Source organism: Cheilinus undulatus, linkage group 11 (assembly GCF_018320785.1).
Source record: "Cheilinus undulatus linkage group 11, ASM1832078v1, whole genome shotgun sequence".
Lineage (NCBI taxonomy): Eukaryota > Metazoa > Chordata > Actinopteri > Labriformes > Labridae > Cheilinus > Cheilinus undulatus.
The window spans coordinates 41,763,296-41,778,997 of record NC_054875.1 but is presented as its reverse complement, the minus strand read 5'-3'; the positions used below and the strand labels follow the sequence as shown (position 1 = coordinate 41,778,997).

At 39.0% G+C, this 15,702-nt stretch overlaps 1 protein-coding gene across 2 annotated transcripts in view; it reads left to right on the top strand.

The window, feature by feature from the left end:
• Positions 1 to 15,702, top strand: part of LOC121517708 (trypsin) — a 77,849-nt gene that overhangs the window by 36,755 nt on the left and 25,392 nt on the right. The window contains exon 1 of one of the 2 annotated variants that reach the window (XM_041799685.1): positions 11,484 to 11,563. The exons of the other annotated variant lie outside the window; for it this stretch is intronic. Coding sequence (XP_041655619.1) covers positions 11,558 to 11,563 — 6 coding nt within the window. The 5' untranslated portion in view covers positions 11,484 to 11,557. Of the gene's footprint in view, positions 1 to 11,483; positions 11,564 to 15,702 lie in introns of those variants that run through there. 2 annotated transcript variants of the gene reach the window in all.

Sequence of the window (15,702 nt, the reverse complement as noted above, 5' to 3'; positions counted from 1 at the left end):
TTCTGAGATTAAAGTCAGAATTCTGAGAAAAAAGTCAGAATTCTAAAATTAAAGTGAGAATTCTGAGATTAAAGTCAGAATTCTGAGAAAAAAGTCAGAATTCTGACTTTTTTCTCAGCATTCTGACTTTTTTCTCACAAGTGAAAAAAAATTTTGTCTCAATTTTTTTTTTTTCCAGTGGCCCTAATACTCTTCCGTACGTTTTAAAATAGTCTGCAGCCTTTAGTTTTACGAGCCCGTTCAACAATCACAGAGTGATGTTTTCACAGGTTAACTAACATAAGACGTAGATTAATAACTAGCTACAGATGAGAATGAACTGTTCAAAGGCTTCGTATTCACAAAATTTCGCATTAATTTAGTTTCTCATCCATCGCGGATGGATCAGGCTGATGTGAGCCTTTGGGCTCTGCTTTGTGTTCTTAAAATCATCCAGATAAACATCAGGAAACTTGATTTGTGGCCAGATACCAATGTCCATAGACGAGGAAACAGTTTGGATCTCCGTCGAGTCCAAATATTTCCCATTTAGGCAGATAAAAGTCAATTTTTCTCCCATTTTCGCCCGCTTCTCACAGCGCAGACTTCCGTGTTTGAAGCCCAGATGCGAGCAGCTGAGTCGCGCGCTGACGTGACGTCAGTGCAGCCCCTATTGTTGTGTGTGTAGTTCCACCTTTTTGGTACGGTAAGGTAATATTGGCACCCTTACAGAGGGGTGCCGAAAAGTGGGACAGTACGGGTGGCTGTGCAAACGTCATTAGAACATTAGCTCGATTTTTTTTTTTTTTACGTGTGAAAAATTCAGACGAAATAAATGGACCCAGTGTGCAAAGGCCTTTAGACAGAGCGATTTAGTGGCAGTAGAAATGGTTTGAATACTAAAAGACAATGGAGGAAAACAGGACTTAAAAAATGGACAGACTTAAATGTCCATTCTTTCTTTTGAACTAGTATGTCTCATATGGTAGCAGTTATAAATACAGTGTGTAACATCACTACGAGACAAAGCACGTCTTTGAGCAGCGATCTGTCTTCTTTAAAAACAAATGTACAGCTTCATTGATATAATTTTTTTAATACTTTTCACTGACACAAAGTTTTAGATCAGCAAAAAATCAGTTTACAGATAGTTTACCTGTCACCGTTGGAAAAATACTCACAGGATCTGTTGAACATCATTGTTTTCACTAAGTGAGAAAGTATGAGAAAGGTATGAGAATTTGAGAATATAGAGAAATGAAGGCCAAACTCCACATAAAGGTCTAGTTCCTTCAGCAATTTTGTAAATAAACATCCTGTTTTCTATTGGACGATTTATATGCCCAACACCAACTTGCACTGCAAGAGAGTTATATGTGCAGAGAAATTTTTGTATGTGAAAAAAATCTAAGCATAAAGAAGCAGTTTTGAGCACAAAGGGAGGTTTTATTTATTTTTTAAAAATTTAGCCTAAAATCAATAAGCCATGCTTTCAAAATACTAAAATGGGTTTTTGGGCCTTGCAAAACTAAGGACTCCATTTGTAAGACTTTAAAAGATGACATACTTTGCATGAGAAGTGGCGGACATCAACTTGAGGCCCCTATGCGTATGCAGCTTTCACAAATGACACCCCAGTTTTGTGTGTACGTACGCAGCAGAGGAGGAATGGTCACAAGTTGAAAGTCCCGATCAACTCTTATCGAAGAGAGATATATAAAACCAGAGAGAGATGTTTCCCCTCTGACAGGGACTGAGGGTATATGTTTCTATATACAGTGCTTAACAAATTTATTAGACCACCCTGACCAAAGTAAGGTTTATGCCACAGCTGCCCTAAATTAACAGCATTGGTAATTACTAAAATCATTTTTTATGTTTCTGCAATGGTTAATACACACTGGGTCCTTTATTTTTGGATAGTTTTTTTTTTTGTTTGTTTGTTTCTGTTTTTTTCTGATCTGTAATCTGAAAAAACATCACACACTTGGACCTCGCACACTGAGATCGATGCATTTTTATTTGCCTTCACTGTGAAAATTCGTAGAATGTGGCAGATTGTTTCATACTGCAAACCCGTGACTCTTAGCACTCTCAGAAGCAACAGAGATGATGAATCATTTTTAAAAACAACAAAAAAAAAAAATTTAAAATGTCTGACTAATGTGTATTTTTTGGGAATAGATATTGATCCATCATTAAAACAGTTTGAAGTGAAATGAGCCAACGTTATCTTTCAGTTTTTGTGTCAGATTCTGCTTTAGAACACTTCTTCTGGCTCTTGAGTGCACAGTACACAGACATCAATAATTATAAAATAGCAAGGGCACGAACGCCGGTCCCCCTGAGTGATTATAGTACTGCCGAGCAAATGGACAAGCTGATGGTGTAGCCGTAGTTTACATACAAAGTGAAGACGACACCTGACGTGGCTGGAAAAATACATAAAACACGTGTGTACGAAACAACACATGTACTACTGCTCTGACAAATAAACCTGTTTAATCAATAGTTAGATTTAATAAAGCATAAATGATTCAGTCAAACTGATGCAAAAACAATAGTCTGCTGGTTTCCTTAAATATACTAGACGTGAGCTGAACAACTACTTTCGGAGCATGTGGAGTGACTTTAGCCATCACTCAGAAACTCGTTGGCCAGTAGGGTTACGCCCCAGAAAAGCCCACCCACGTGTGACATTTGTTTCAGAACTAAGAGCAAAAACTCTAGAAAACAAAACAAAGAATCAGGCAGCACAAATGGAAAACTGAGAAGCAAGAGCAAAAGTCTGATCACTGAGGGAGAAAAACAAGAACTGTAAACAAAAAGATTTTCCTCCATGCTCTAAAGAGGGTTCAGTGTACCATATGTAACTCATTTATTGCATCATTTTACATCCTTTCCTTGCTGTAATTATCGAAAGACCCTGATAAATAAGGGAAAATTTGTATTTTAAACACGCAAGTAGGTAATTATTGAAAAAGAATATCCTTTTTTTTTAAAATTCCTCTCTTTTTTCCCCAAATTACTCGGGAGCCAGATGACACCTGCTGGCCACCATTTGGAAATGGCTGATCTACATTATTCATTTGAAATAACAGAACAGTTAATTCGAAATTATAATAAATGAAGTAGTGAAAAATGCATTTCTGACGTAATAGCCAAAATTTACAATTGTATTTCCCCAATAAAATAAATTCAAGCAAAAATTGTGACAAATTCTACACTTAACTTTAAGTTTAAAGAAAAACACACACTTGTTTGAATTTAACTCCATCCATTGTTGTATATACCGCTATACTTAATTGTTAGTGACCCCTGTTCTTCCTTTAGAGCAGGGGTCACTAACTGGCGGCCCCAGTCCAGACCCAGATGACAGATGCCTAATGACCTACAATCATAAGAAAGACAGAGAGTAGACGAAAAGATGAGTGAGCTGAGACAAGGAGTCCAGGGCCCTATGATGTCCTCGTTAACGGAATCACGGAATTGGCCAATAAAAATGGAATCTACTATTTCATGCGGAAATTGAATAAATTTGACTGAAATGCTGTGTTTTTTTAGAAAGAGAACATATATCTGAGGAATATGTTCCGGGGGAACACTAAAGCGAGGCACAACTTATCCCTCACTCACAACACTCACCATCGCCCCCATCTAAACAATAACAGCATGTCAAAGCAGCTGCACGAAACCCTTGCAATCGTAGCTCAACACGGGGCAGTACAGGGCAACATAATGTTGCACCTTCAAGAAAACTCATCCGTGCTAGAGTTATTTTACCTCACCACAGCAGAGAGTCACGGAGAGAGAGAGGAGTGTCCGAGCATAAGGCTCACAGCTGTAGTCACAACTTCAGGACCCCCCCCCCCCGAAGGCTAAAAACTCAAGTCAAACAGATTCGAGATTTTATGAAGTCCCGTAGTCTAAAGATGTTACATTCGAGTATTCAAGACAGAGACAGATGGAGGGAGAGGAGGAGAGAACTGTTACAGTCAGGAGTAAAAACACAGTGCAGCATCAAACTGCATTGACTGTTGTAGACTGAGAGCGTGAAGAAAAGTTTAGGAAGCAGGTTTCCTTTAAACATTTAACTTTATGTGACCTTATTAAGTCACTATCACTCTGTGTTTGAGAGAACAGGAGGATTTTTTTTCATGTACCTTATCAGTTAGGATGTGATTATACTCATGGATGTCTTAAAATGTTGGAAATATCTGACTATTACACTGGTTATAATTAATTAAATTAGAGGTTATCCAACCACTCCTGGGGCAACTGTGGCCCCTTTTAAATAAATTTAAGGTTATTGCTATTTAATCAGTGAACATTTTATTTATTAACATAAACAGGATAGTCTTTTTTATGGTAAAATTAGTGGAAAGGTTAAAAAAATGAGTTCCAAAAAATTATAACTGTATTTGGCAAAACAAAAAATGGATTTCATAGGGCCCTAAAGGAGAGATTTACAGACGGAGAAACAGGTGAGCTGTAGATGGGGAAAATGTTCACATTTTATCAGCGCAACAAATCCCTGAAATCACACCAAGATCCACATATCACACTAACTCAAGTTAGACATTATGATGTTCTGGACCCTTGGTTTAATATGTTTTCTCTGGCTGGACCTCTTTGAATTTTAGTTGATTACCCCTGCTTTAGAGCGATCTATAGAGGTGGAGGATTTTTCCACTACCCGTTTATGCCATTTTCTCCAGCACCGGCGTTGCTAAAGCCGGCGCTCTCAGATCCGAAGCAGTGCAGGAGAGGATGGGAGTGGTTTCTGAACGGCAAAGTCAGTTAGAGGCAGTAACGCTCTACTGTTTATATGGAGTTTGTGACAATGTTAGGTTTCTGTCACATAAGCCCCACCTTTCAGAAAAGATTTCAAGGCAGATGTCCGTTTGAGCTAAGATTTCTGAAATAACACCGGCATTGACATGTTTTATAATAGTTCAGATACCTCAGTGTACAGCTGAAAAAAATGTTAATGTGTTCAGTACTCCTTTATTCTGACTTTTTGTATCGTTTCAACAGTAATAGATGTTACAAATGTCAGTAAGGTTGTAGGGGGTGTAGTCAGGAATGATATGGAAGCATGCAAGCTGTTTATTTGAGCACCGCGAGGATGAGGACACTTTTATTGCCATCATAGATTGCACAAGAAAGAAATATTTAAATATTTGATTATATTGGAAGGAAGAACTTTATGTAGATTGGATATTAAAAGCTCAGATTAAAATGCAAGTGAACAAAGGTGGGTTGAGCAGTACAGTTTTACTTAGTTCATTAGATGAACGGAAAAAAACAAACTGGATTTAATAATTATTTATAAAGAAATATAATGAAAGCAACAATAACAATGAGATAATGGGCAAATGGTCTAAAACAAACTGATATATCGTGATAAAATGCAGTATCAATTTTTTTAAATTAATATTTTACTTTTTTGGTGCAGTAGTTTATGATGTAGTGTACTTGTGCCTACACAGCAGGGCAGCTTCTGCTGCACTCTTAGCTGGTATGTAGACTTGTTTTGGCTTCCAAAACATTAAAGACAGTACAAACTTAGGAGTCAAGTTGTTAGTAAGATATGCCATGCTAGATTGAAGTACTCAGACAACACGACGGACCTGACAACATAGCGATAGCCTAACAGCTAACAGCCTAACAGCTAATGTGAAAGAAGCCCACTGAAGCTACAGCTGTTTTTTACTCATCCAGCCATAAATACAGTCAATGCTACGTTCTATTTGTAAGGGCCTGCTCCGTGTAGTGAACATTAGAAATGACGGCTTCCATAATATAATCAAAACACTGGCCCGTCATGTCATGTCCTCCTCACGACACAGTCCATCAGTCCTTAGAGTTGGACATGAGGATCAGCTTGTGTCCCATAGTCTCCCTCCACAAGCACCTTGTCATTCCGTAAAGACATACAAGCTGATACACCGTCATTTATAAAAGATTTGAGTACATTTACTCTATATTGATTTATTTTTCCAGTTTTCTCATAAAAACCCTGAAAGCAATTTATGTCAGGTTTCAGGCAAAAACTTAAAAAACAAAAGGCAAAGGACCCAAATGCAGATGAAATAACTGATTTAATAAACAAAAGAACTGACTTCAACTAAATCTAAGGAAAACCAAAAGTCCATGAAACAAAGCAAAACGCACAAGGGGTTACACTGAGGAAGACAACTGGGAAGACATCTGACGAACTGACAAAGGACCAGGAGAAACACAGAACTTAAATACACAGGGAGCGATTGCACAAGGAGAAACAGGTGTGGATAACGAGACACAGGTGAAATTAGTGAGGGTAATCACAGAGGAGGGAAACTGAAGCAAAACTGGAATCAAACACAAGGGAAGGCAACTATGAAATAGAAAACATGGAACACTACACTAGAAGCTAAACAAAGGAAACACTGAAAACACAGGAGGATACACAGAACCAAACACAACGAGGGAAACTCAAGCACAGGGAGGCACAAGGATTTACAAACTACACAGAAACAATGAAACATGACAGTAATCTACTAAACATGAAACACAAGGAGTAACACTAAACATGAAACACAGGGAATGTCAAACTAACATGAAGCAGGGTATTACTAAATGAGGCCTGCCTACTTCCTGAAACCCTGTTTGATCTGCTTTTTCCCCTCTTCAGCCTGTTTCCTTTCTTCAGCATGGGATGCTCTCTCTTCATTTATGGTCGTCTTCAGGGACTTATTCCGCTGTTGAAGTTCATGGCTTTGAGTTTTTAGTTGCTCATACTCCACCTGAAGCTCCAAACTCCTCAAGCGCAGTTATTCAACATCTCTGTTACATCTGGAAATATTTTGAATGTTATATCTCTGCTGTGTATTTCCATCCTTTCTATCTTGTCTTTGAGCTCTTTGTTTTCTTTCATCAAGTTATTGCTCACAGCTTAAAGTGTGGTGACACGCGAGTCTAGGCTGCTCAGCCCCTCCTCCACTTCACCAAGTCTCACACTGCAGGAGTCGAGTTCAGTCTTAAAACTTTCGAGTTGAGGCTTAAGTTTATCAAAAGCAGCACCAATTTCTTCCCTCATTATCGAGCAAATCAAAGTAGATAACTCAAAGGGACTGACCTGCAATGACCCACTTTCCATGACACTCCTCTCCTCAATCTTCCAGCGGACCTTTGTGGTGATCAGATAACTCCACAGCAGTTCTTCCTTCCTTGTTTTCTCCGTGGCATTACACAGGCATCACTTTGATTTTTTCAGCAATGACAAAAAGATACAATTAACAGTTCCAGAGTAACTTAATTTTCCTTAAAGTTCGATGAGAGCCACCTGCTCACAAAACTTAACCTGCCACTTCCGCGCATGCTCCTTGTCATTCCCTGTCTGTTGTCTATTTCAGACACATCCTTTGCCAGGTCCTGTAATTTCTTAACTGTTTCCAGTGTTTCATCATTAGTTTGCCTCCAGGAGCAGAAGCTCTGCTTGATCCCTGGGGTTTTTGAACATTTTTCCAGTTCGACATTTGAACAGCCGAAAAATAAGCCTTTTCAAGTGTTTGTAGTTTCAATGAAAATAGGAAATATGAATGATGGTGCTCATGCTGAACAGGTCTTGGCATTTTGCCTAAGAGGTTTTAAGTTCTGATCACTCCATGTTTGCTCAGTGGGATGTTCCCCAGCCGGACCGAGTGACTCTGGATCCTGTAACAGAGGAGGATACAGGTAAACACACACGTATTAGGGCTGTCCCTATATATCGATGCTGACAATAACCGTGGTATAAAAAAAAAAAAAATCAATATTGTGGTAAAAATGTGCATATGATAATATCGTGTGAATGATCCAGTGCCACCTGAACACACTTCGTTTTCTACAGCCGCCCCCATTTTCTTCCGCCCTGCTTCGTCTCAATAACCCCTCCCCCTTCCTCCTCACACACAAACACTGACCCTCCGCAATGTAACAGCTGCAGCAGCACCTCCTTAGACAGGTATTTTGAGTATAATTCATCTGCCAAAAGAGAGAACACAACATAAATAAAGTTAAAGATAAATTTGAATGATTGTCCCATTATTTAATTTTTTTTATTAAAATCATGATAATATCGTTATTGTGACAGTTTTTGCCCACAATAATCATGAAGTGAAAATCTGATATCGTGACAGCCCTAGTGTGTATCTATCTTACAGATAGATCTGATAAGTCACTTCCAGTGTTGCCAACCTAGTGACTTTGTTGCTATTTTTAGCGAGTTTTCAGACCCCTTTAGCAACTCTTTTTCAAAAAAAGCGACTAGCAACAAATCTACTGGAGACTCTGACTTGAAAGCACACATCGTTGTTGCGCCGCAGGTGCTGCCGTGCGTCCCCTCCCCGTCCAACAGCGCTCACAGGCCACCTGATCTTTGCGCAGCAGTCCCCCTCAGCTGCAGTTGGAGCAAGAGATGCTCAAGCCTCAATGTCCAGACTGCAAATTAACCACGCTGTGAAGGAACCATGACTGTTTTTTCTGTTGTCTCTTTTTGGTCAATTTCAAATTGTTAATGAAGACTTTATACATATATATATATATATATATATATATAAAGTATTTTGAATGTTATGGTTAAAAATGTTAATGTTTCACTGGGATTTGGTTTAGGCTTTTAAGTGGACCATAAGGTTTAAAACTAAACCAAACATAAGAAAACTAAACTTCTAAGAAAAATAGAACAATAAATAGAATAATAAACTAAAAATAAAAATTACAGTAACTCTGCCAGAGTATCTCTAGAGTCATTTTTGCCAGTCCCAAGCCCAGATAAAGGAAGAGGTTTGGAATTGTGGTGTTATTAGAACAAGAATCATCAGAAGCAAGTTCATTTGTAGTTCTACACATATTAAGTGTCTTTTAACTTACTTTTCTCTCTCTCATGATTTTTTTCCTCTCTCCTGCAGCATCCATTACAATTAAATGCATACTGCTGATTATGCAAAATAGACAGTTGCGTCATTTAGCGACTTCTTCTGACTTCTTCTTCTGACGACTTTTAGGACAGCCAATAGCTACTTTCCTTACGGAGGAGTTGGCAACACTACCAACTGCAGCTGAGAGGGACTGCTGTGTGAGGACTGGGCTGCCCGTGAGTGCTTTGGGACAGGGAGGGGCCCACGGCAGCACTTTCAGCTCACTGAGAGGAGCAACAAAGCAAAAAAAGTCCCCAGTGATGTTTTTGAAAAAGAGTTGCTAGAGGGGTCTGAAAACACGCTAATATAATAAAGCGACAAAGTCGCTAAGTTGGCAACACTGGCCTGACCGTGCGTTCCCAGTTGTCATTTAGCACCAATATTAACCCATTTTTGACACTTTTAACCCTTTTTTGATACTTTTTGCCCCCTTTTGCCCCATTTAAACGACTGTTCATGCATGTTTTATCCCCTTTGTGACACTCTTATCCATTTTTGCCTCTTTTCTTCTATTTTTGCTTTTTAACCCATTTTCATTACATTGTTTAAACAATTTTTGCAACTTTAAAACCAATTTTTCCCCTTTCCAACCCATTGTTGATACTTTTTGCTTCTTCTAAAGAATTTTTTAAAAAATTTAACCCAATTTAAAACACTTTTCCTGCATGTTTTACCCCCTTTTTGGCACTCTTTTATCCAAGTATTGCAACTTTTCTATTCTGCCACTTTTTAACCCCTTTTCATTACTTTATTTATTTTTAATTTTTTTTTTACATTTTTTGCTACTTTTAAACCAATTTGTCCCACTTTTAACCCATTGTTGATACTTTTTGCCCATAATGTGCCACTCTTTTATCAATTTTTCCACTTCTTAACCCCTTTTCTTTACTTTCTTGCACTACTTTTTTGTCATTTTTAACCAATTTTTGATGCCTGTTGTGCATTTTTCCCTCTTCTACCATTTTTTGCCACATTTTAAGCTCTTTTCACCATTTTATCAGGTCATTTTTGTAGCACTTCTGCCAACCTTAACCCTTTTTAAAATACAAGTAATGACAGTAAATCTCTAAAAAAAAAAAAAACAGATCAAATGCTAAGTCATTCTAAAACTATTTCAATGTTATTTTTTGTGGGATGGATTAATAGCTGCAGGCATTTAAAGCCAAAAGATACTCTTAAAATCTTCTTTTCCTCCTTTTCTGAATTTAGCGATCTTTCGGGGGCCGGACAGGAAGCTTCTGGGGGCTTGACATGGCCCCCGGGCCGCCAGTCGATGATCAGTGCTTTAAATGATTGGCTAATTGCCTTGTCAGCCATTAACTATCCATTTAAACATACCTAATCACTGAGCATATCTTAACCATCTTAACATTGGTTTTACTAACTTAACTATCCTCAAGTTGAGGCACATGAAAGTGACCTCACCATCATTTTTGTATTTGGCCCTCAGTAGAAAAAGTGTGGACACCCCTGCCATATGCAGAGACTATAGTGCAAACTGATCATGGGATCAATCCCCGATCTTGGTGCATGTCTCCCCCCACTCTCTCTACCCGTATTTCCTGTATCTCTTTAGCTGTCCTATCAAAATAAAGGCAGAAAATCCCAATAAATCATTTTAAAAGTGCCAGTGTGACATGTGGCATTTAGTTGGTATGGATTTGACTTTGTTGTGACTGTGTCTTTGTAGAAAAAAATAAATCCAAATATGTAGGCCATTAGAATTAAGCCAAAACATGACTGAGGAACGCCTTTTGTCTATATCGCCCAGTAGATCTGTGATTGTGTGAGACACTGACACCAGGTGATGAAGGGGAGTACTGGCACTTATTTTTCTCCACTTAAACTTTGGTTGCAATGGTACTTTTGCTTAAATAAATGATCTGAGTTATACTGTAGCACTGCTTGAATATTTTTAATGAGTATTTTACTGCACCCTGGGTAGCCCTGATCTCGGCCTGCAGCATTAAAATGAAATTTCTTCTTTGAGTGAAAAACACAGATTGGAAAATAAAGGCTTCTGGTGGCCTAGTTTGAGGAAAAGAAGTCATTACGATTGTAAAAACATGTTTTGTCTCAGCTGCTGCCACAAAGCCGAGTCCTTTGGGAGAAGCCAGAGGGGGAATGGTCACATGCTGAGTGTCCCGATCAATACTTTTTCCACAAGAGACACATAAAGCCAAAGAGGGACGTTTCCCTCTGTAAGCAAGGAGCGTAAAGGGAACTCCAGATCATCCATTTCACACGTTCTACTCCCCAGAGAGCCCATCCAATGTCAGAACAAAAGAAAATCAGCTTTTATGTAAGCGGGCTTGTAAAATCAAAGGCATAAAAGCGCTGAAACACATCAATCACTCCGAGGCATTGACACACCCATCATCACAGAGCAAACAGGGCTGTGCTGTGAAACCAGAGAGGCCACTAAAGTAGGACATCAACTATTCATTCTGTTGTGATACACCAACACCTATCAGGTGTGATGCACGCCGTACTGATTTCATTTGACTTCTTCCTGGCCTGTCTTTACAGGAATCACTGCTGGCTGGGCTGAGAAAAAGGAGGGGAAAAGAGAAGTCCAGCCTCTGAGAGCCATCACAAAGGACACCCTGGGGAAAACCTAGCTCCATGAATATTTTATGAAGGTATCCTGGTTTGGGGATAATTTTTCAGCCGTTATGGAGAGCAGGAGAAAGGCAGCCAGGACCAGAAGGGATCGCTGTAGTTTTTAAAAATTAATCAGTGCAGTGCTTTATTAATTGTCCTCCCTGTAATGGCTTTGTTGTATAAATGACACAGCATGAAGGCAACTTAGCGAGTTATCTATCTAAACAGCCTATAATGAGTTTTAGAACATCTCCACGAAGAAATAACAAAGCACCCAGAATGTAGCACAAATCATTAAGAAGACCATAAAGTTGCTCATCCCTGTCGGCACAATGATCCATTATGGATGAAATATATCGAGAACAATCCCAGACTCAAAGTTAGTATTTAGCTTTATGTATGCATGTATGTAACTTTGACTGCATGCTTCGGGTCATAGTCTGCTGGAGTATAAATCTTCTCCGAAGCCGTAGTTCTCTTGTAGACTGAAAGATATTGTCGTCCAGGATTTTCCTTCATTCATTTTACCCTCTGCCTTTCCAAGCTTTCAAGGGCTAGCTGCTGAGAAGCATCCCCACAGCATGATGCTGCCACGCCATGCTTCACAGTGGGGATGTTTTATTTTTTTTTTGCGAACACGCTTGATTGAAAGCACTCTATGTAAAGGCTTATATCAAAATTACTGCCACCTAGTGATGATGATGATGGATGCTGAGGCGCTCCCAAGCCAGATGGGATATATAATCCCTCCAGTGAGATCTGGGTCTTACCTGGGGTCTCCTCCAAGTTGGCAAGACCTGTACAGAGAGGCGAAGGCATCCTGATTACATGCCCAAACCACCTTACTGGTTCCTTTAAATAGCTCAAGATCCCTCCGGATGTCTGTACTCCTCACCCTATCTCTAAGGCCTTGTTTACACGACTTTTTTTCATCTTTTCTGTTTTTAATTTCCAAAAAGTTCCACATTTACATGGCAACGTTTGAAAACAATCTCCATCTACATTAGAATGCAGGAAACACAGAAACACTGTAGTAAGGTGATTTATAAATCTGTCTCTACAACAAGGACAGTGCTGCACGTGCACTAGTTTTCATGTGTTTTTGATCATATATAACCTTTTTATCATACACAGGTGCACAAAAGTAAATCCTCCTCCTCATCACCTTCGTAGTGAAAATTTATGGCACATATAAACTCAAAATTGCATTCTAAGACTAGTCTTACAACTAAGACATCCACTAAGACTGATTTTCCAGGGACAATTTAGGAAGTGATGACAGCTATCTTTTTGATCTTAACACAGAAGCTTCAATCCTGTCTCCTCCATCAGCTGCGTACTAATGCGCAGCTGATGGAGGAGACAGGAGAGTCTACAGGCTGAAGTTTCCATATTAAAACTTTAATAACATAGATAAAGTCTAAATCATTTCCAAGAAACAAATACATAGGAAAATATCAATATCATTCTGAAAAAAAGGCTCCAGCTGTGCCCATGAGCAGCACCGCGCTTTGTGAGAGAATCCACGAGAAATTAAAGGCTGAAGCTGAATTTGTTGAATTTGAAATTAACGATTCTCAGCGGATATCTACGTTATAACAGACTGATCTCGCAAAGAATTTTTTGTGTCAATATGAGCCGTGAAATTTCTTTGTTGCACTACGATGATGATGAAAGTGATTATCATGATGATCATTAAAAAGGTTAAAGTCATAATTTCCAAAATGAATAGCATGACTTTATCTAAAGAAACTGGCAGTGATAGCCCTCCAAACGAGAATAATGTGTCCCCTTTTCTAAATCCAACTGTCTGTGACTTGACAAGCTGAATCTCAGGTAACTACATCAGACGGCTTGGCTCGAGCGGCCACGGCTCAATTCAGAGTGCTGCGACGCTTGACAGCTGATTGCAGCCATAGTGCAAATGTGCATTTTCAGAAAATGTCCTTTTCCCTAAATACACAGAGACGGGGGCATGTTGAGAAACTTCCCATCTCTGGATTCTAAATTATTCAGTTTTCAGGCACCAAAACACTACAGAACTTTTGCGTTTTCACCTGAAAACATTGCCGTGTAAACAGGGCCTAAGGCTGAGCCCAGCCACCACCCTGTAGAATCTCATTTCCACTGCTTGCACCCACATCCTCATTCTTTTGGTCATTACCCTGATCTTATGACTATAGGTGAGGATTAGAACGTAAATCAACCAGTATATGAAAGCTTTGCCTTTCCTTCTCAGCTCCCTCTTCATCCTAATAGTCTGGTACAATGCCTGCAATACTACTGATGTTGCCCCAATCCTCCTGTCAATCTCACGGTCCATTCTGCCCTCACTTGCGAACAAGACCCAAGATACTTGAACACCTTCACTTGAGGCAAAAACATATTCCCCTTCTTTAGGGAGCAATCCACCGTTTTCCAGCAGAGAACCACGACCTCAGACTTGGAGGTGCTGACCCTCATCCCACCCGCTTCACTGCAAACCACCCTGGAGGTCCCCAGCTGAGAAAGCCAACAAAACAACATCATCTGCAAACAGTAGAGATGATATTCTGAGGCCCTACTCCTCCGGCTGTGTCTCGAGATCCTGACAAAACCAGTGGAAAAAGGCAGCCCTGGTGGAGGCCAACACTGTATACTTATAGGATATAAGTATACACTCTGAGTTGAAATATACTGAGAAAAATACTGAGAAAAATAATTGTAGCCTAATTTTCCAAACTATTTCTCTTTATAAATACAGACAGGAGTGGACTTCAGTTATAAAACAAGGTCTTAAGACTTTAGAAGCCACCAAAACATAATAAACCAGCATGCAATCTTCTAATAAGGAGGCCAGTCTGAAAGTGTGATGCTCAGTAATTTATTCAAAGTGTATAAAACAAGAGAACACATCAGCTCATGTCACTGTTTTACCACACACTCACAGTTTCAGTCTCTCTTCTGTTAAACTACCATCATGCATTTGCTCAACTTTCACTCCTTAAGGTGCTTTATGCATAGTGCCACATTCATAACACCTGTTATACATAAACAAACCACATGAAATTGGCAAAAATCCATGATTTACTAAGAACACTAAAAAATAAATGCAGCTAATTTGCCATCCTTCACCACACATACATAAAATATAATATTCAGATTCAACTAGTGTACAGTAACTGAGATTTAAATCACATTCAGATGTCATGAAGTCTGTTTGTATTGGTTGTCCCGATACAATCACAATGTAGATCATCACATGACATGACACTTTGGGGGGCATATTTAAAAAAACGTAAATATAGACATTTTGCTCTAACTAAAACTAACCCTAACCCTTTTTATTTTCTTTCAGATCTATGCCATTTTTAGCCCCTGAAAGTCAGATTAGTAGTATCATGGCCAGCCACAGGGGGGCGATTGAGATATTTTAGCTTCATATTTAATGTTTTCAATCAGTGAGTTTGATGCTCATATGCTGTATCCTGATTGGTGGAAAACCAATGCAGCAAACAGATCTATAGTTTTAATTTCCACACACCTTAGGTTAAAAAAAAAAAAAAAAAGTTTTGATACATAATAAACTGATAACTATGTGCTTCTCATGCATCATATTTGCTACTGATGGCTCACAGGTCGATTCTGTAAAAGCGCTCAAACATTAAACCAATCAAGATAACTTTTTTTCAATTTTTGAGTTTGATAATGTTACGGGGGCCAAATGGGAAGATGAGGGCTGCCAGTTGATGATCACTATTATATTGGATGTCATAAAAGATGAACGAGTTTTACCATTGATGTATATATTTGATCCCCTGTTGAACAAACCTGCAACTTGTAATAGCCTGATGAATGATGCCATACATTAGTACGTTACTGTATAGTTGTAGTTATCAATTGTTTGCACGATCTTTAACGGTCACATATTTTACCCTTTTAAGACAAGTTTATAATGGTCTTAGTGGTCCCCAAAACATGCCTGTGAAGTTTGTTTCTGGGAAAAAAAAAAAAAAAAAAAAAAAACACACCAGTATTGGATTTTTGCATATAAACCCCTCTGTTTCAGCCCTGCTCAGAACAAGTTGTTTCTGTGTCTGTGCCTTTTAAATGTTTATAAGCTGCCTGACCCCACCCCCTCTCAGGAAATGAATGTGGCTTAATGGATGCGGCTCTCCTGGTCCGATCAGGTTAGGAG